The 21821-nt window shown below is 33.2% G+C and overlaps 1 protein-coding gene across 6 annotated transcripts; it reads right to left on the bottom strand.

Annotated features, from left to right (window-relative positions):
• Positions 1 to 83: 83 nt before the first annotated feature.
• Positions 84 to 20608, bottom strand: sgl (UDP-glucose 6-dehydrogenase sgl). Of its 6 annotated transcripts, none has more exons than XM_075303487.1 (5): positions 20478 to 20608; positions 19795 to 20063; positions 4096 to 4234; positions 3057 to 4021; positions 84 to 681 (listed from the first exon to the last, which is right to left on the bottom strand). In XM_075303487.1, exons 2-5 carry the CDS (start codon positions 19951 to 19953, stop codon positions 505 to 507), a joined length of 1440 nt encoding a protein of 479 aa, XP_075159602.1. In that variant the 5' UTR covers positions 19954 to 20063; positions 20478 to 20608; the 3' UTR covers positions 84 to 504. The 6 variants fall into 6 exon arrangements, with proteins under 6 accessions (XP_075159602.1, XP_075159600.1, XP_075159599.1 ...); XM_075303485.1 differs by having other exon boundaries at positions 20404 to 20604; XM_075303484.1 differs by having other exon boundaries at positions 19795 to 20103; positions 20404 to 20604.
• Positions 20609 to 21821: the final 1213 nt, after the last annotated feature.

Consider the following 21821-nt stretch of genomic DNA (forward strand, 5'->3'; position numbering starts at 1 on the left):
AACTTAAAAGGGAATACTTAGGACATTCCCATGGTAAAATGGGTAAATACATTACAGATTGATAATTTTATGAAGTTGTCATCTATTATAATAGAAAAGTAAAACATTTAAAACATTTCACTTATAAAAATATTATATATGTATATTGCCGCTTTCGTTTGTGTTTTTTGTTGTTGTTTTTTTATTGTAGTGTAGCTTACATTGCTCGAATTCAATAGCAAAATTTGCCCATTGAAGATGTTTTTTTAGGTAATAAAAGTTTACATTCTTTATAAATATTTACATGTAAATAGGATTGATACATTTGGAATTCTTAAAAAAAAAAAGAAAAAAATACTGTGTGCATTTAGGAGTCTTTTCAAAAGTTTACGAACAAATATGGTGCATCATAATAAACGGACACGAGACAAGGTAAGATATTAAGAATGATGGGTAATGGTTGCGTAAAGCTTATCATAAAGACGTAAAACTGAAGGCAGGTTTTACATTTTTATTCTGATTAGCCTACAATTGTTGAACACTACCCCAGGAACGCATAAGACCAGAACGAGAGTATTTCTTGCCGATTGTTTGGACATGGAAGCCAATCTGTTGCAAACGTTCGTGATCCAAAATTTTGCGGCCATCAAAAATATAAGCAGGCTTCATCATTGATTGATATATGCGTTGGTAATCCAGAGTCTAAAAAAGGAAGAAAAAATTAAATGTAAGCAAAATACATTTTCTTTACATCCATTATTTTCCTACAGATGGCGTTATTTATCTGTGTAGTGCAGCGATAGTCAACCTGGTAGAATTTTCCTATGTATATTATATATTTTAACTATCTTCTCATTGCTTTTAGTTTTATTTTAAAGACAATGAAAACCCCATTTGTAGCCAATGCTAAGGAAGCTGATACAAAGTATCAAGAAGAACTATTAAAAATAAAATATGATGAAGATTGTAAATAGAGTTTCGAAAATGACGGATATGAAAAGTTGTGGCAACATAAAAACATACCTCTTTTATATTCGAATATGTGGAAAGAGGTATTCAAATTACACTAGTTTACAAAATAAAATTTTTTTCATGTACATTTGATGAGATGTGACTTTTCTTATGTATTTTGATCTGCTGAATTTATTTATTTCCATTTATTTAAGCAATTCAAAGCCTTTACACAGGGCCAATTTAACGAATTACAATGTACTATTCTAACGGACATTACAATATTATATAAAAATATTAAATATAAATTAATAAAAATAAACAATCTTATATAAAAAATTGAACCAGCAATCTTATATCAATAATGTTATATATACATTTTCTATTTTATTTTTTTGCGTTTGTTAATGTTCTTGGATCCCATTGAAATTAAAATATGTTTTATTTCGCGAGTCAGGAGACTACTCATTAAAGGATTGAAATGATTTATTCATGTATCGACTGGCAGTTGGAATAATCAATTGATTGCGACGAGAGCGTCCAAAAGCAAACAAGTTGACAGTGTCTTGTAAAATTACAACAGAGATCTTAAATCAACAAATTCTGAGAAGGAACATCCTAAGAAGCGTCGAACATAGTCCGAAACATGATCGAACCGTCCAAGCGAATATAATAGATAACGTACTACTCTATTCACGGCTAATTTCACCTTTCTCAAGTTCTCCCCCGTTGTACTGCTATACACCTCTATACAATAAAGTAAGTGGGGCATAACTAATGCATGTATCAACTTCTCCTTCACCGAGTAAGGTAACATTAGATCCGAGTTATACAATTGACGCAATTTCATGTTGATTCGAAAAAAAAATTGTTCAAAAAAATTTTATGGAACAGTTTTTGGGATATCCCGTTATTTTTAGTTTTTCGATGTTTTTTCACTATACAAATTATATCTCGGGCCGATAGCCTTTGTAGTGAAAAAAGGGCTGGAAAAGTACAAAATTAATTTTTTTTCGAATTCAGAAGATCAAAATACACAAGAAAAGTAACCTCTCATCAAATGTACATTTTCAGTGTAAACTAGTGTTATTAATGTCATTGAGCTTAACATAGAATCGGGCAGCACTCAGTGATAAGAGAGAAGTTCACCAATGTGGTATCACAATGGACTGAATAGTCTAAGTGAGCCTGATACATCGGGCTGCCACCTAACCTAACCTAGTGTTATTAATACCATTTCCTACCTCATATTTAGTCGAATCAGGAATAAGAAAGAAACCGTCTTAATATTTCTGGAATAGGAGACCATCTCTTGTTTTTGGCGAAAATAGAATCAGATATTAAATATTTAATTTCGCAGCATCAGCCTCAGGGATCCCATTAAATACTCAATATTTCACTATATTTAATTAAAATTACTTAATGAAATGTAAAAACCTAATAAATAAAACAGTTTATCAATAAACAACTCTGTGGATTAGGTGGGCGGTAAGAATATTTTTCTGTCACTCGAAGTGAAAAAGTGGGCGGTAAGTAAAAAAGGTTGACTACCCCTGGTGTAGTGTATATAAACTAAACCGATAAACAAAAAATATCATCAAAACTTTCGAAATAAGTTTTAATTGAATTTTAAAAATGTTCAATTAAAAATTTAATTAATTCAACAAATTTTTTTAATTTAATTTATTATATAATCAAGCCTTTCAAAGGTCTTGTCAGGTGATTTTTGAACATTCCCCCCAAATATTAAGAAGAAGCCCCTAAATTGGTCTTGTTGAAAAAAATTAGGAATGTAAATACGTACAATGAACTTCCAAATTTTGTGAAAAAAATCTTGTGTGATTCAAACATTACAAAAACTATTTATACAAAACAAAAATAAATCACAAAAATTGACTGTATCAATTAAATTTCTAATTGACATTTGTCATTGATATTATAATTTCAATTAAAAATTAATTGTGTCAATTATTTTTGTGATTGTAGACAAAAATATATTTTCTGTGTAGAAAACTTAATACGAAATCTCAACTTTCTAACGCCATCTAGCGGAACTCGATATACAGATAAATAACGCAATCTTGTGGAAATAATAATGGACCTACTATAAAGCTTCATACACTTACCACAAATTCATCCCATTCTGTACATAAAACAATTGCATGTGTTCCCCTTACAGCACTGTACGGATCACTATGGATTTGTACAGCTCGTTTAACTGTTTCGGGCGATTCTGTAACACTGGGATGTGTTAAATCATCAATGATTTGTTCCGGCTCTACTTTTGGATCGTAAATATCCAATTTGGCCCCCTCTTCCAGTAGGGTTTTACACACAGTAATGGCCGGCGTTTCTCTAGTATCTCCAGTATTCTTTTTAAAGGCAAATCCCAAAATCGAAATGTGTTTATTCGACACTGTGTTGAAGAGACATTCTATGATTTTTTGCGAAAATCTTGATTTTTGATATTCATTCATATCGATAACTTGTTGCCAATAGGCAGCCACTTCAGGTAAATTGAGGCCTTCACATATATAGACTAAATTGAGAATGTCTTTTTGAAAACAACTACCACCGAAACCAACGGAAGCTTGTAGAAATTTGGGACCAATGCGAGAATCTAAGCCTATGGCACGTGCCACTTCCGATACATCACCACCGGTAGCCTCACAGACGGCCGATAACGAATTAATACTTGATATTCTTTGAGCTAAAAATGCATTTGCCGCCAACTTGGATAGCTCTGAACTCCAGGTATTTGTGGTTAAAATATTGGCTTTTGGGATCCAATGCTCATAAATCCATGATAACTTCTCAATGGCTTTGTGACCTTCTGGAGTTTCTTCACCACCAATTAGAACACGATCGGCGTGTAAGAGATCCTCAATGGCTGTACCTTCAGCCAAAAATTCTGGATTGGAAAGTATGTCATAACGAATTCCGGGCTTTTGATTTGCATGCAGGATGTGCATAATACTTTCGGCAGCCCGTACAGGAACTGTACTCTTTTCCACTACGATTTTATTGGATTGGGCAATTTCGGCAATCATACGAGCTGCACTTTCTACATATTTTAAATCGGCCGCACGTCCTAAAAAAGATTTTTTTTTTTTTTAAATTTTAGTTGTGGATTCTATGTTGTCGGAATTTATTTTGGAAAATTACCTTTTCCATTTCCGAAAGTTTTTGTGGGTGTATTTACGGAAATGAATATTAAATCGGCTTCTTTTATGGCTGTCTCAATATCCGTAGAGAAGAATAAATTAACGTTGCGACATTTTTTTACAACATCATCTAAACCGGGCTGCAACAAAACAAAAGATAAATAATAAATTAATATTATATTTTAATTGTTAATGTTTAATTTTGTAAAAATATATTCTCTATTGTGTGAAAGTTGAGTATAAAACAGTGACATTGCTAATTAAAATTCGTTGAAATCGATTTTGCAACTTTTAAAAGTTGATATTTTGATTCTAACAGGTTGGCTGATAAGTCCCCGGTCTGACACATAGATTGTGTCGCTAGTATTAAATGCATATTATTTTTATATAGTACCAACCTTCAAATGATTCGCGTCAAAATTTGACGTCTGTAAGTCAATTAGTTTGTGAGATAGAGCGTCTTTTGTGAAGCAACTTTTGTTGTTGTAAAAAAAATGGAAAAAAAGGAATTTCATGGTTTGATAAAATACTGTTTTCTGAAGGGGAAAAATACGGTGGAAGCAAAAACTTGGCTTGATAATGAGTTTCCGGACTCTGCCCCAGGGAAATCAACAATAATTGATTGGTATGCAAAATTCAAGGGTGGTGAAATGAGCACGGACGACGGTGAACGCAGTGGACGCCCGAAAGAGGTGGTTACTGACGAAAACATAAAAAAATCCACAAAATGATTTTGAATGACCGTAAAATGAAGTTGATCCAGATAGCAAAGGCCTTAAAGATATCAAAGGAACGTGTTGGTCATATCATTCATCAATATTTGGATATGCGGAAGCTCTGTGCAAAATGGGTGCCGCGCGAGCTCACATTTGACCAAAAATAACAACGTGTTGATGATTCTGAGCGGTGTTTGCAGCTGTTAACTCGTAATACACCCGAGTTTTTCCGTCGATATATGACAATGGATGAAACATGGCTCCATCACTACACTCCTGAGTCCAATCGACAGTCGGCTGAGAGGACAGCCCGGTGAACCGTCTCCGAAGCGTGGAAAGACTCAAATGTCCGCTGGCAAAGTAATGGTCTCTGTTTTTTGGATTGCGCATGGAATAATTTTTATCGATTATCTTGAGAAGGGAAAAACCATCAACAGTGCCTATTATATGGCGTTATTGGAGCGCTTGAAGGTCGAAATCGCGGCAAAACGGCCCCATATGAAGAAGAACAAAGTGTTGTTCCACCAAGACAACGCACCGTGCCACAAGTCATTGAGAACGATGGCAAAAATTCATGAATTGGGCTTCGAATTGCTTCCCCACCCACCGTATTCTCCAGATCTGGCCCCCAGCGACTTTTTCTTGTTCTCAAACATCAAAAGGATGCTCGCAGGGAAAAAATTTGGCTGCGATGAAGAGGTGATCGGCCTCAGTTTCGGGCCTATTTTGAGGAGTACTACCAAAATGGTATCAAAAATTGGAAGGTCGTTATAATCGTTGTATCGCTCTTGAAGGGAACTATGTTGGATAATAAAAACGAATTTTGACAAAAAATGTGTTTTTCTTTGTTAGACCGGGGACTTATCACCCAACCTGTTAATTATACTCCCTACATTCAATTTGTCGATTTTATCAGATCGAGCAAAGTCGTTAATCATGAAAAAGTTGAAATATCTTAAGAGGATAACATATTGAAGCATCGTTTTCATTTCTTCATTTATTACATTTACCCTGCAAAACTAGGTAACCACATCTCATTACAATTAATATCTTAATATTGTACTTATGTTGATGCTTATGATCGATTTGGCCACAATAGGCTTACAGATTATTCGAAAATAAATAAATGAAATGAAATTGGCATTACCAGGAGCAAAGCTGTCATTACACGTTGCATTACATTGCGGTGAGTTATAATGACTAACTTGTAATGACAAAAATAAATACTTCTCGGTAATTTTCGAAATGTTATTCTCAAATTTTTAGGCAGTTAGCTGTTAATGACTTAATAAAATAGAATAGATGATGGTACCATTATGTATAATTATTCACATAATTGAGCATTTACTTAAAAAATCAAAAAGAATATGTAATGTAACGGTAATTCTGAAGATTTTTCCGTTAAGAAATTTTTATCACAAATATTTCATAATAATTGTGTTTTAAATTAATGACCTATTACATTATTACTCGCCATATTTTGATCCATTGTAATCGGCGATAGAAATCAATATTTTAGAGATTTTGATGCCTGAGACAATAAGTGGCTATTTTGCAAGCTTTGGTGTATCTACGAATAAGTGATTACATATTAGGTGATTAAAGCACTACTTATTTCATGGCCGAAACTATGCCTGGGCAGAAGTGCTTTCCTCCTACGACATGCGTATATAAATGTAATTCGGAGCGATGCCAATCAATAAGTGGTTATTAATTTTTAAATAGGCTTACCTACAAGATTACCTGGTAATGAGAGTTTTTACTGGGTATTTAAACAAATTGAGGCCCAACAGACTTTATATTGATAGATCAATAAATATTGTAAAATAATTTAAAAATATCCGATATACGCTATGAAAGAAAATAACAAATATAAAAATTTTTATTGAATTTTTTCATTCTTTATATTTGCCAATTCTTATTCTCAAGGTAAGAATAAAAAAATTGCCCACCTGAACACACAATCTTTAAGGTATATGAACATAACCAAATGTATTTGAGCATGTGTCATATAAATTAATGCTCATGCTATAACTTCTTTGGAAGAATTCAGTGTTTATTTGAAAACTTTTTTCACTCCTCCCACTAATAAAGACAATATATCTTAAACACATTGGTTATTGGATATATGTACGTATGCTCAATAGCTGATTAATGCTAATGTATTTTCTAATTATATTTCAAACATCGCGTATTCTCCACGTTTCTTTTAATCTATTAATAAAGTCTGCATTTAAGATTAGTGGTGGTGATTGATGTTACAAAATGTGGAGAAAAACAAAAAATAAATAAAATACGTAAGTACAGAGGAAAAATAAAAGTTCTTACACAGATGTTTGTACTGAGATGAAGTAATGAATAAGTAAATAAAACAGGGATGAATGTGAGATGTCAATAAATAAAATTAAAAATGAATAATTAATAATATATTCTGAACATTGTGTTTTGAGAATTTTTGTTATGTAGATAAATTTCAAAATTAATGAAAACAAGTAAGGAAAGTCTAAAGTCGGGCGGGGCCGACTATATTATACCCTGCACCACTTGGTAAATCCACATTTTCGATACTATATCAAATCCGTCAAATGTGTTAGGTCTATATATAAAGGTTTTTGTCCCAAATACATACATTTAAATCTGACTCTATCTGAACAAAATTTATAATCTATAGACTTAAAATTTAAGTCGGCTAATGCCCTGGGATGGTACACTATGTTAGTAAAAAAAATATGGGAAACATTTTAATCTGAACCAATTTTGAGGCAACTTCGCAAAAGTGTATTTATGATTTATCGGTCGATAGATATGTATTAGAAATAAAGGAAAATTTAAGACAATTGTACAAGTTTTCGTCTTAGCAGTGGCGATTTTATAAGCAAAATGTGGATATTTTGGCAATTTTTGCCGAAATCGGAAAAACATATATATGGAAGCTATATAGAAATTTGAACCGATTTCAACCAAATTTGACATGTATACTTGGTATTTTAATTCTACTTCCTGTGCAAAATTTCAAGTAAATCGGACTACAACTTTGACCTCTGTGGTTATATGACGCAAAATCGGGCGAAAGATATATATGGGAGCTATATCGAAATCTGAACCGATTTCAATCAAATTTGGCACCTGACTACAGTATTTATTGTTCTCCTGGTGCAAAATTTCAAGCAAATCAGGGTAAAACTCTGGCTTCTGGTCCCATATAAGTGCATATCGGGCAAAAGATATATATGGGAGCTATATCTAAATCTGCAAATTCAATAGGGTTCTATTCTGACCCAAAACAGGAACTTGTGCCAAATTTGAAGGCGATTGGACTTAAACTGCGACCTAGCCTTTGATCAGTCACCTTTAAATTATTATGTGCTTGAAAAACAATTTCATTATAAATTTTGTGTTAATTAAAATGTATTTATTTTACAGGAAATATTTTTAATATTTTGAAAATTATATGTCCTAAAAAATATGCTACAAAATCTCAGGTTTATATTTTTTTTTGTGCAGGGATGTAAAGAATGCTTTAACCAAATTTTGAAAATCTTATACCCAATTTCCAGAAGTTCGATAAAGTTTAACATCGAGGATTGAAATGTTTTTTTATGTTAACCGCAAAGTGTCCAAAAGTTGTGTTTACTTTGCGTAACCAAAATAAACATTTGCAATAACCCTCACATGGACAAGAAAACCGAAAAAATATATAATAAGCAAATTTGTAAAAAAAAGAACTTCTGCGTAGAACAATTTTTTTCTATTTTTTTTGCAAAAATAGTTGTTGTATTTTATTTTGATTTTAAATTTTGGTTTGAGATTAAAAACTGAATTTGACTTCGTAAAATTTTTTTTCTAGTTGTACAGTACGCATTTAAGGGTTAAGGAAAATGTGACGATTTTCCACTTTTTTACGAGTCATCAGCATAAATACAGTCGAAGCTCTGTTTAACGAATACCCCATTTAGCGAAAATGCAATTTAACGAACGTCCAATTTCCTAACATTGAGTATTTTAAATAACGAACGGTTGAGCAAAATTTACGTTCGATTTAATGAAAACGCTTTTATTCTTAAGAAAATTAACAACGAAAATCAGCAATATTTTACGATTGGGAGAATGGTTTAAGTCCTTTGGAAATGTCCGGCATTCTCAGGATATTTAGATTCCATCAAATGTTTGAAAACACATATTTAATAGCCAGGTACATAGGTAAAATTACGTTAGATAGAGTAGCAACTGCGCTACGGGAATTGAATCTACTCCAGAACCGGTAAAACACTACACCCTGGTGTGAATGTACCAGTCCCAGTTCTGGTCGAAACGTATGGAAGTGACCAATCTTTTACTCGGATTCAATTGAAATTTGGCACAAGGAGTAGAATTAGCATTGTAGCTATGCGTGCCAAATTTGGTTGAAATCGGTTCAGATTTAGATATAGCTCCCATATATATGTTTTTCTGATTTCTACAAAAATGGTCAAAATACCAAAATACCACTGCTTAGTCGAAAAGTTGTAAAAATGACTCTGATTTTCCTAAACTTCTAACAGGTTGGCTGATAAGTCCCCGGTCTGACACATAGATGGCGTCGCTAGTATTAAATGCATATTATTTTTATATAGTACCAACCTTCAAGTGATTCGTGTCAAAATTTTACGTCTGTAAGTCAATTAGTTTGTGAGATAGAGCGTCTTTTGTGAAGCAACTTTTGTTATTGTGAAAAAAATGGAAAAAAAAGGAACTTCGTGTTTTGATAAAATACTGTTTTCTGAAGGGAAAAAATACGGTGGAAGCAAAAACTTGGCTTGATAATGAGTTTCCGGACTCTGCCTCTGTGAAATCAGCAATAATTGATTGGTATGCAAAATTCAAGCGAGGTGAAATGAGAACGGAGGACGGTGAACGCAGTGGACGCCCGAAAGAGGTGGTTACCGACGAAAACATCAAAAAAATGCACAAAATGATTTTGAATGACCGAAAAAGAAGTTGATCGAGATAGCAGAGGCCTTAAAGATATCAAAGGAACGTTTTGGTCATATCATTCATTAATATTTGGATATGCGGAAGCTCTGTGCAAAATGGATGCCGCGCGAGCTCACGTTTGACCAAAAACAACAACGTGTTGATGATTCTGAGCGGTGTTTTCAGCTGTTAACTCGTAATACACCCGAGTTTTTGCGTCGATATGTGACAATGGATGAAACATGGCTCCATCACTACACTCCTGAGTCCGTTCGACAGTCGGATGAGTGAACAGCGACCGGTGAACCGTCTCCGAAGCGTGGAAAGACTCAAAAGTCCGATGGCAAAGTAATGGCCTCTGTTTTTTGGAATGACCATGGAATAATTTTTATCGATTATCTTGAGAAGGGAAAAACCATCAACAGTGACTATTATATGGCGTTAAAGACTCAAAAGTCCGATGGCAAAGTAATGGCCTCTGTTTTTTGGAATGACCATGGAATAATTTTTATCGATTATCTTGAGAAGGGAAAAACCATCAACAGTGACTATTATATGGCGTTATTGGAGCGTTTGAAGGTCGAAATCGCGGCAGAACGGCCCCATATGAAGAATAAAAAAGTGTTGTTCCAACAAGACAACGCACCGTGCTACAAGTCATTGAGAACGATGGCAAAAATTCATGAATTGGGCTTCGAATTGTTTCCCCATCCACCGTATTCTCCAGATCTGGCCCCCAGATACTTTTTCCTGTTCTCAGACCTCAAAAGAATGCTCACAGGGAAAAAATTTGGCTGCAATGAAGAGGTGATCGCCGAAACTGAGGCCTATTTTGAGGCAAAACCGAAGGAGTACTACCAAAATGGTATCAAAAAATTGGAGGGTCGTTATAATCGTTGTATCGCTCTTGAAGGGAACTATGTTGAATAATAAAAACGAATTTTGACAAAAAAATGTGTTTTTCTTTGTTAGAGCGGGGACTTATCAGCCAACCTATTAGGTTTTTGTAGGTAGTGCTTTGTTTATTATAGTTTTTAAAATTGTAATAATAATTAAACAAATAAATATAATTGTTTTATCATAAAAAATCGACAAAAATATAATTAATGATTTATTAAAATATCAGTATATGTTTTTTGTTTTAATACATACACATGTTGCATATATTTGGAAATGTTCTTATGCAGTTTATTAATTTATCAAGATCCGCATTTGGAAATAATTTGACAATTACACTTTACCTGTCGAATTTTCAATAAAACTGATAATCTATGTCTACCGTATTTTACTACTCTAGTTACAATGTTCTGCAAAATTTTGCTCTATAGAGCAACATTACTAGAGCAATTTTTACAAATGTAAAATGTGTATTTTTCACAATGTTCATTTATACTCGCAATATCTACTTAGTCAAACAATACCTATAAGTTACTCTATTCTAAATGCATTAAAGTAATGAAAAAAGAGAGTAATTTTCTATATGGCATGCTATGTTAACTTTTATCTATATAATAGAATTTCCAGAATACTATCTAATGGTTTATTACAATTTCTTCATTTACTGTTAGAAATGTCTATACATAACAAGTATATACAGTAGTAAGTTCGGCCGGGCCGAATCTTAAATACCCACCACCAAGAATCAAATATAATATTTTCCTTTGAAAACTATTCGTCGCTGCGGGTATCTTGATAATATATGTAGGTTTTAAGGGGGTTTGATGACAGATATTCCCAAGCAGATCAATTTAACCAGTACACTTCCCGAAGATAAATTTAAAGATTTTACCTATGAAGACTAGATCAGATTCTGGATTTAAAAGAACCAATTTTGTTTGAATTTTAGAGAAATCATAAACATATCGTGTAAATGATGAAAAAAAGCCCTAAATCTTAAATCCGTAGATTTTTTACCGCCATTATTTAAATGATAACGAGGAGTAAAATTTGGAAATTTTACTTTTAGTTTCAAGCAATTTTTATGATAAGTGCTCCTGCTATACCCTCAAGAATTGAAATCGGTGGATCGATCAATGTCTTACAAAATGGACCTGTAGAAATAAATGCGATACAAATTTTTGAGGGTCTAAAATACCAGTATATTTACATTTTCAGGCAAAGTGGATAAAAACTACAGATTCTAGCAACCTAAGAAATAAATCCGAGATGTAATTCTATTTGGGGGCTACAGCAAAACATGGACCAATACTCAAAATTTTCGACACCGCTCTTAATGTTCCTCAAATACCTCCAATTCCAATTTCAGACAAATTGCGTAAAAACTACGAAATCTAAAATCGGGCGATCTATAGTCTATAATTTGGACCGATACTCCCCATTTTCGACACATCTATTTGTGGTCTTAAAATACCTCTAGATTTTCAATTTCAAGCAAATCGGATAGAAACTACAGTATCTAGACGCCCAAGAAGTAAAATCGTGAGATCGGTCTATACGGGGGCTATACCAAAACATGGACCGATACATCCCACTTTCGGCACACCTATTTGTGATCATCTAGATTTCTCATTTCAGGCAAATCGGGTAGTAAATACAGTTTCTAGAAGCTCACGAAATAAGATCTGGAGATCGGTCTATATGGGGGCTATACCAAAACATGGACCGATACATCCCATTTTCGGCACATCGTTTTCTGATCATAAAATACCTCTAGATTTCTAATTTCAGGCAAATCGGGTTGTAAATACAGTTTCTAGACGCCCAATAAGTAAAATCGGGAGATAGGTCTATATGGTCTATACCAAAACATGGACCGATACACCCCATTTTCGACACACCAATCTTTGGTCCTAAAATACCTCTGGATTTTCAATTTCAGGCAAATTGGATAAAAATACAGTTTCTAGACGCCCAAGTAGCAAAATCCGGAAATCGGTCTATATGGGGGCTATACCAAAACATGGACAGATAGGTCATCGGGTTGTAAATACAGTTTCTAGACGCCCAATAAGTAAAATCGGGAGATAGGTCTATATGGTCTATACCAAAACATGGACCGATACACCCCATTTTGGACACACCAATCTTTGGTCCTAAAATACCTCTGTATTTTCAATTTCAGGCAAATTGGATAAAAATACAGTTTCTAGACGCCCAAGTAGCAAAATCCGGAAATCGGTCTATATGGGGGCTATACCAAAACATGGACCGATAGGCACAATTTTCGGCATGGACCGATAGGCACAATTTTTGTCCTAAAACACCTCTAGATTTCCAATTACAGGCAAATTGGATAAAAATACAGTTTCTGGACGCCCAAGTAGCAAAATCCGGAAATCGGTCTATATGGGGGCTATACCAAAACATGGACCGATAGGCACAATTTTCGGCACACTCTTTGATGGTCCTAAAACACCTCAAGATTTCCAATTTCAGGCAAATTGGATAAAAACTAGGTTGTTATAAGCCCAAGACCCCAAATCGGGAGGTCGATTATATGGGGACTATATCAAAACTTGGACCGATATAGCCCATCTTCGAACTTGACCTGCCTGCAAACAAAACACGAATCTGTGCCAAATTTCAGGACGATAGCGCCATTATTGAAGGCTGTAGCGTGATTACAATAGACAGACGGACATGCTTATATCGTCTACGAATTTCTCCCTGATCAAGAATATATATACTTTATATAGTCGGAAATCGATATTTCGATGTGTTACAAACGGAAAGACAAACTTATTATACCCCCATCGCCATTCTATGGTGGTGGGTATAAAAAAAGCTACTCTACTCAAAGTCAGCTCGATTGGAATTCTTATCAGTATAAATTAATTACCGATACATATAAAATTTCATGGGCAAACTTGTCTATTTATTTTGTATATCACATATGTATTTTTAGGGAATGAAGCGAATACAGAGTACAATTACTGATTTTTTTTTGCAGATAGAAAAAAGCACACAATACCGATCATAAATTAAAAAATTACTTATTCCAGTTTTTAATCAATCCATATCACTTAACATAGCACAGAAGTTATCATATTTAAAGATTCTAAAAAAAACATTAAATTAATTATTAAATAAGAATGAAAAAGCTAAAGTAGTGCTGTGCCCACTAAACTATTTATGTATATAGAATTGGTAGAATTTGACATATTTGATAAATTCGAATTTAAACTTGACAAACTTTCACGAGAAAAGTATATCTGTTTATACCCTGCGCCACACTCTGGCCAATCTTTTACTCCGATTTATATGAAATTTTGTACAGGGAGTAGAATTAGCATTGTAGCTATGCGTGCAAAATTTGGTTGAAATCGGTTCAGATTTAGATATAGCTCCCATATATAGCTTTCGCCCGATTTACACTCATATGACCACAGAGGCCAATTTTTTGCTCCGATTTAGTTTAAATTTTGCACAGGGAGTAGAATTAGCATTGTTGCTATGCGTGCCAAATTTGGTTGAAATCGGTTCAGATTTAGATATAGCCCCATATATATGTTTTTCCGATTTCGACAAAAATGATCAAAATACCAACATTTTCCTTGTAAAATCGCCACTGCTTAGTCGAAAAGTTGTAAAAATGACTCTAATTTTCCTAAACTTCTAATACATATATAACGAGCGATAAATCATAAAAAACTCTTGCGAAGTTTCCTTAAAATTACTTCAGATTTAAATGTTTCCCATATTTTTTATTAACATTATGTTCCACCCTAGTGCATTAGCCGACTTAAATTTTCAGTCTATAGATTTTGTAGAAGTCTATCAAATTATGTCCAGATCGAGTGATATTTAAATGTATGTATTTGGGACAAACCTTTATATATAGCCCCCAACACATTTGACGGATGTGATACGGTATCGAAAATTTAGATCTACAAAGTGGTGCAGGGTATAATATAGTCTGCCCCGCCCGACTTTAGACTTTCCTTACTTGTTTATAAGAATTTTATTCTAAAGAACTAGTTGAGTTTAAAGCTCTGTTTAGCTGAGCCCTTTAAAAAAAGTTCCAAAACAATGTTTAGAATACATATATATGAAAAAATTTATATTGGGCAAATTTGACCCACTAATACAATATGCGATATTTTTTTAAGTACAAGATAAGGGTTAAAAAGTAAATTTCCTTTGAGCTTTATGGAAAATTGCAACTGATCACATATTTCAAAGAACTAACGTATGACGTTGTTTAATGTCATTACATGGAGTACTTGAGAACGCACATGTTTTAAATGTAGACGTAATTAAAAGAAACATGATAAACTAATTTTCCAATGAATTCAAAACAATTGCATCAATTGATAAGTATATATATTTAAAAAAAAAGTGTTGAACACCAAAATTAACCAGAAATATGCTGTATTCTAAGGGAGATTGTTGCATTGCCATGTGACTGCAATTTTTACAGCAAGAAATGATGCTCCAAGAAAAAAAAAGTCCAGTGAAATTAATTGAAACGGGGATATACGATACCCTAGAATAAACATACGTATATGTTATTCTAAATGAATATTACAAGGATGGCCAAAAATCAAAATCGAGATCACTCTAGTTTAAACAGTCGGTAAAAAAATGTATTATTTTATAGTAAATTATTATTGCTTCAGGCAACTAGGCACTTGCAAGCATATGTACGCAATTATAATACACAGATCCATAGTGGTGATGTTAGGTATGAAAAGAACTTTGACCATTTCATTAACATTAAATTTATATTTGGTTACATAGGCACAAGTGTTATGCTGTTGAATAAACGTTTAAATATGTGTGCGCAAAACAAAAGAAACAACAACAAGTATGCCGTTCTTAATTTGATGTATTAAGTTTTGCTGAAATAAGAAATAATTATTTAAAAGCAATTCACGTATTTGTAAAAATGCTCTTGGAAATAGCTCAATACCTGTTTTGTTTAATAAAAATGTTCTGCCCTCTGAAAACTTTGTACTGCCAGAGTTCTCTATAAACATATTCTCTATAAAAGATTGGATAACCGAAAAAGTATTTCGTATTCTTAATACAAACGTCAACTCATTTTTATACCCACCACCATAGAATGGTTGACGGGGGGTATAATAAGTTTGTCATTCCGTTTGTAACACATCGAAATATCGATTTACGACTATATAAAGTATATATATTCTTGATCAGGGAGAAATTTTAAGACGATATAACCATGTCCGTCCGTCCGTCTTTCTGTCTGTCAGTTGTAATCACGCTACAGTCTTCAATAATGAAGCAATCGTGCTGAAATTTTGCATAAACTCGTCTTTTGTCTGCAGGCAGGTCTAGTTCGGAGATGGGCTATATCGGTCCAGGTTTTGATATAGTCCCCATATAAACCGACCTTCCGATTTGAGGTCTAGTGCTTATAGAACCCGTAGTTTTTATCCAATATGCCTGAAATTGGAAATCTAGAGGTATTTTAGGACCATAAAGAGGCGTGTCAAAAATGGTGAGTATCGGTCCATGTTTCGCTATAGACACCATATATACCGATCTCCAGTTTTTACATCTTGAGCTTATAGAAACCGTAATTTTTATCCAATTTGCGTGAAATTGAAAATCTAGAGATATTGTAGGACCATAAATACGTGTGCCGAAAATCGCGTGTATTTCGTATAGCATATCGACCGATTTCCCGATTTTACCTTTTGGGCTTGTGGAAACCGTAGTTGTTGTTTACTTCGCCTGAAATTGAAAATCTGGAGGATTTTAGGACTATAAATAGGTGTGCAAAATATGATTTTATTGTTTGGGATTCGAAAAACCGTAGTTTTTATGCAATTTGCTTGAAATTTTAAATCTAGAAGTATTTTAGGACTATAAAGAGGTGTGCAGAAAACGATTTAACTCCTTGGGTTTCTAGAAACTATAGTTTTTATCCGATTTGCCTTAAAGTATAAATATACTGGTATTTTAGACTCACAAAATCGTGTATCGCATTTACTTCTTATCGGTCCATTTGGTAAGGCCGATTTCACTTCTTGAGGGTATAGAAGGCGCACCTATCATGAAAATTGCTTGAAACTGAATATAAAATTTTCAGATTTTACTACTCGTAATCATTTAAATAATGGGGGTGAAAATCTACAGATTTTAGATTTTAAATCAAGGCATTATTTCATCATTTTCTTGCACACTTACAAGATATGTTAATGATTCCTCTAAAACTCAAACAAAAATGATTCTTATAAATCCAGAATCTGATATAGTCTTCATAGGTAAAATCTTTGCGGGAAGTGTACTGATTGAACTGCTTTGCTTGGGAGAATACATGTCATCGAACCCCCATGAAATTTGAATGGAAACAATAATACTTGATTCACGTATTTAAGATTCGGCCTGGCCGAACTTACTGCTGTATATACTTGTTTATAGTTATGAATATTCTTGAATCAAATATGCACCTTTTTTTGTTTTTCTATTATTGGTTGGTCAGAAGTACTAAAAAACTTTTGGAGTACCCAATAAAAATTAATTTGGTAATAATGTAATTATTTTTAATTTACCGACTTATTATTTTATTTTAGCGACTGTTCGTCTTCTCAATCGTTCATGGTAGGTATCTTCCCATACATTTTCAAATATAAATTTCAGATGTGGCCGGAAAAAAGTCCAGTGGGGACTAATACTGTTCTATGGTTTATACCCCAGAACTCCTCATAAGCCTGTAAAGCGTGAGTCACGAGATTAATTGTTCGTAAGTGAACAAAAATACGCTCTCGCTCACTAACATAATCACGCTCAGAAGTAGAATTCGCTTACAAATTTTAGTCACACTTATAGTGCCATGTTTCTCGTAACATCTCTTGCTTGTTTTCAATCATGTTCACCAGGTAAATTACATAGAATTGGGCATATATGTAATACCGACTACTACATTATTTTCGTCGGCTAATAATTTTATCTACGTACTATCAAAAACTATATTTAAAACGTAACGAATTTTCATGAGTCAGGAGAGTTTTCGTCAGTCACGAGAATGTATAAGAGTCTCCAGAGAATTGAAATGAGATGCAATAGTACTTCCTACTTATCGACAGTATGCGTGAATAAAAATATTCCACTCGTGAGTGAGTCGTTAAAGAGTTTTCGTGCGTGAATACGAATTTTCATTTCATGAGTAATCATTTTAAGTCATGAGTAAAATATTACTCACGTGCATACCTCCATTTTCAGTATATACATCTTTTTGTAAGCCATATTTTTCCTTTTATTTAATCCGTAGGAATTGGCTTTCAGGATTATATTGGTAAGTTTTATTGCGTTATATTACCCTATATTGGACGCCAATGACGAATATATCTTTACAAACATAAAGCAGATAAAATGAACAATTTGTCTCGAAACCCCTTAAAATTGAATTTACAACGCTATGTGCCACATTTCCAAGATTTCGTTTTGTTTTTTTATACATGACTCTTTTTCTTGTTTTAATTAGAAACTTGATAATAAATAGAACAATAGAAAGCCAGATAAGGGTATGTCTGAAGTTCTTCAAGATAAAAAGTAGTCACTTGCATAGAGATAAAAAATTCAGTGAATTTATACAATAATATTAAGTTCTATAAAAATATATATGTGAAACATTATTTCATTTTTAAATATCCAGCGAAGTGCAGTCCAAGCCGCAATATCAGACATGAATGTGAGCTCAATATTCTGTTCTCCTATTTTGAGTGATCAAGAAATTAGTTGCGAATGTATTGCGTAATTATAGGTAAAGCAGCACTCCATACATTTATTGAAGCTGTATTTAAGATAGATATATTGCTGGTATCACACTCAAGCGGTTCAGGAAGCTCACACACAAGCTCACACTAAAGCGGCTCAGGAAGCCATCTCTCCCTACCAGTGTAATAGTGGACTTTAACATAGACCTCAACCTCTATACCAGAGTGAAGTTATATCACCTTCAATATAACTTCTCTAGATATCTGAACAGATAATACTTCGATTTTTTCTCTAGGTTTATTTTTACTTGAGAACGGAAACCCTCCATCAATTTCTCTGTTGTTGGATAACAAATAATTCAGGGGCAGGAATAGAAGACTTCCGGAAAGTTCAAGCGTTTAAAACTAATTGCTGAGATCGTGTAGTACCTTAGAGACATTGACATTGAAAGTATCAGTAACTTGTTCTTTGATAAATTGTAACACGTTTCGCATGTGCGGATATCACTTCTCACTTTCGGGATAATTATGTTAAAGATTCGTCAGCAGGGAACCACGATTCATTAATATACATAAAACATATAGAATTGCTATAATTCTTGCTGCACATATTATCCATGTCTATGAGTGTATATATTTAATCATATTTAAATGTTTATTGTACATAATTCATCGAAAAGTAGATTGCTAAAAAATATTATATGATATAGAAAATTGGTTATTCGGCTCTTTTATTCTGAATACTTTCTCTAATTGACTGTCTTACTCAATTACAGTCTACGATAAAAAAAAACAATGATCAATTTCAATTACATTTATGTATATTGTTGAAATACTTTACTGTTTAGGTGTCAGTTAAAGCTTCTATTAGATTATATTGACCTTGCGCAGGCAGCATCGTGCAAAATAAACTGGGTATTGGGAAATAAAGGAAGTCATGTGCGGATGGACACTTCACAACATAATTGAAATTTCGATAACAAATATAAATACAGAGATTTTCCACACATAACTCTAGGTAATACCAAACCCATTGAAGTAAAAAAGAAGTGTTACGACAAGTTCGAGGCCAATAGCTCTTAAATTTCATTATCAAATAACAATGTGATGTCAATGAACGCAAAATAAAAACAAACAATTAAAGTGAAATACACGAATTTGTAGCTTGTTTCTTGTTTCCACTTCCTCCAGCTTCATGCCAAACATTCTTCACAGCAAAAACCTGTTTGCTACAGGTGTTGGCAATCTCATCTCCTCCCATCCAAAGAATTCTGATTAAAATTACCAAATTCCATCAATGTTTTGTGTTATCAGAAGCAAAATGATAATAAATTTATCATGGTTTATGCGTAATGGAGAGATAGTAAGAATATGATGATAACTTACCTCATATATGGGCAATTTGTCGGAATTCCATTGAGCAATGCGCTCTGAACTTTTATCCACAACTGTCACTGTTATGTCGGGACATTTCAAAGCCATTACGGAGCAAGTAGGGCCACCAACATAACCCGCTCCTATACAACAAACTCTCATTGCACTCATATTTACAAAATGCGATATTTAAATGTATTTTCTTTTAAAATTGTAATATCGTTAAGTGGAACACTAAACACTTGTGTTATCTTCGAAATTCTTTGAAAGCAGGAAGTAGCCTATTTTTTGTTATATATTTTTCGTTGATTTGTGTGGGTACTTTTTTTACATACAAAAGAAGTGGGAGGTAGGAACAAAGGGCAGCACTTCTTTGACTTCTTCACTAAAGGTAAGTACTATGTTCGCTTTTCGCGTTGAAATTTTCGTGGTTACTTTATCAAAACAGTTCAATATAAAGCAGACAAATTAACTCAATTGATGCGTAGTTTGTTGTTCCTCTAGATTTCGACAAGACTTTACAGGAATAAGTTTGTTTTCATTTATAATTTTGGTTATTTAAGAAAAAGTAATCGCGAAAATAAAGTGGTTTTCAACTCGAAAACCGAACATAGTACCTACCCTAAGAGAAAATTGCAAAAATTTTTTTAATTTGTCACGTCCGCGGTTTGGTGTATACATATGCAACTATGTACCTCTGGAATTTATAAACTTTATTTGATTATTAAACTACTAACGCTTGCCGGCAACAATAACGCCCGCTCCGTTTATGGAAACAAATTAAACAAAATTGAGTTTAGGTTAATATATATTAGACACTATTGAGTGTTGTTCAGGGATATTTCAGTGTTGTTAAACGTAATCATTTTTGATGCGAATGTCACAATAAAGGGAAATAAGACAAGACGAATGGTTAACGTTGACGATTTAAAAAAACATTTAGGCCGGTGCTATATTTTGTTTTTGAATTGAAAATCACTTTATTTTGACGGTTACTTTTTGATAACTAAAAATTAAATCAGATTAATTTTAAAGGTAAGTACTATGTTCGCTTTTCGAGTTGAAATTTTCGCGGTTACTTTAATAAAACAGTTCAATATGAAGCAGATAAATTAATTCAATTGATGCGCAGTTTCTTGTTCCCCTAGATTTCGACAAGACTTTACAGGAATATTTTGGTTTTAATTTATAATTTTGATTATTTCAGGAAAAGTAATCGCGAAAATAAAGCGATTTTCAACTCGAAAACCGAACATAGTACCCACCTTAAGGCGAAAAGGTGGGCACTGTGCAGAAACCCACATTGATTTCACGGTTACTTTATTGAATCAATGAATTTAGGCGGGGGAAAATTATTCATCAATTTGAATTTATCCGAATGGTAATGAAATTACTTGTATAATCTATTTTAAAATCAAATTTACATTTCATTAAATGTTTTAGCTAAATTTTTGCAAAATTATTATAGTAACTTCATATTGGTTGATTGTGGGTGGAAAATTCATAATTTTGGCAAAAACTACAACAATTATAAATACATTTTTCTGATTTAAATCAATATTTTTGATTAACCCTCTAATGCCCAATCCCGCCTTTAAGGTGGGTATTAAGTTCGGATTTAGCCGCTAAAATCGCTAAAGTGAAAACTAAATCAGTAAGAAAAATGCATGAAATTATACATATTTGTTGCAAATTTTATTATAACTTGATGGGGAAAAGCCCAAAGCAAATTTTCACAAAGTTTGCATTTCTTAAAATGGATTATTAAAGAAAAGTAATCGTGAAAAAGACGTTTTTAGCGGCTAAACTCGAACTTAATACCCACCTTTAGCCGCTAAAATCGTCATTTTTCACGATTACTTTTCTTGAATACTCCATTTTGAGGACTAAAAACTTTGTAAAAATTTGCTTTGGGCCATTCCCCATCAAGTTCTAATAAAATTTCCAACAAATGTGTACAATTTTATGCCTTTTCTTACTGATTTAGTTTTCACTGTAGCGGCTAAACTCGAACTTAATACTCACCTGTAGGCGGGCTT

Source organism: Haematobia irritans, chromosome 4 (assembly GCF_050003625.1).
Source record: "Haematobia irritans isolate KBUSLIRL chromosome 4, ASM5000362v1, whole genome shotgun sequence".
In the NCBI taxonomy this organism is placed as follows: domain Eukaryota; kingdom Metazoa; phylum Arthropoda; class Insecta; order Diptera; family Muscidae; genus Haematobia; species Haematobia irritans.

Bases quoted from the DNA above. Each gene is read 5' to 3' on its own strand.
- sgl (XM_075303487.1), bottom strand. From the start codon at position 19,953: ATGAGTGCAATGAGAGTTTGTTGTATAGGAGCGGGTTATGTTGGTGGC. The intron at 4,022-4,095 runs GTAATTTTCCAA...AATCTTTTTTAG, and splicing joins AACTTTCGGAAATGGAAAAG to GACGTGCGGCCGATTTAAAA. The intron at 682-3,056 runs GTAAGTGTATGA...TTCCTTTTTTAG, and splicing joins CAGAATGGGATGAATTTGTG to ACTCTGGATTACCAACGCAT.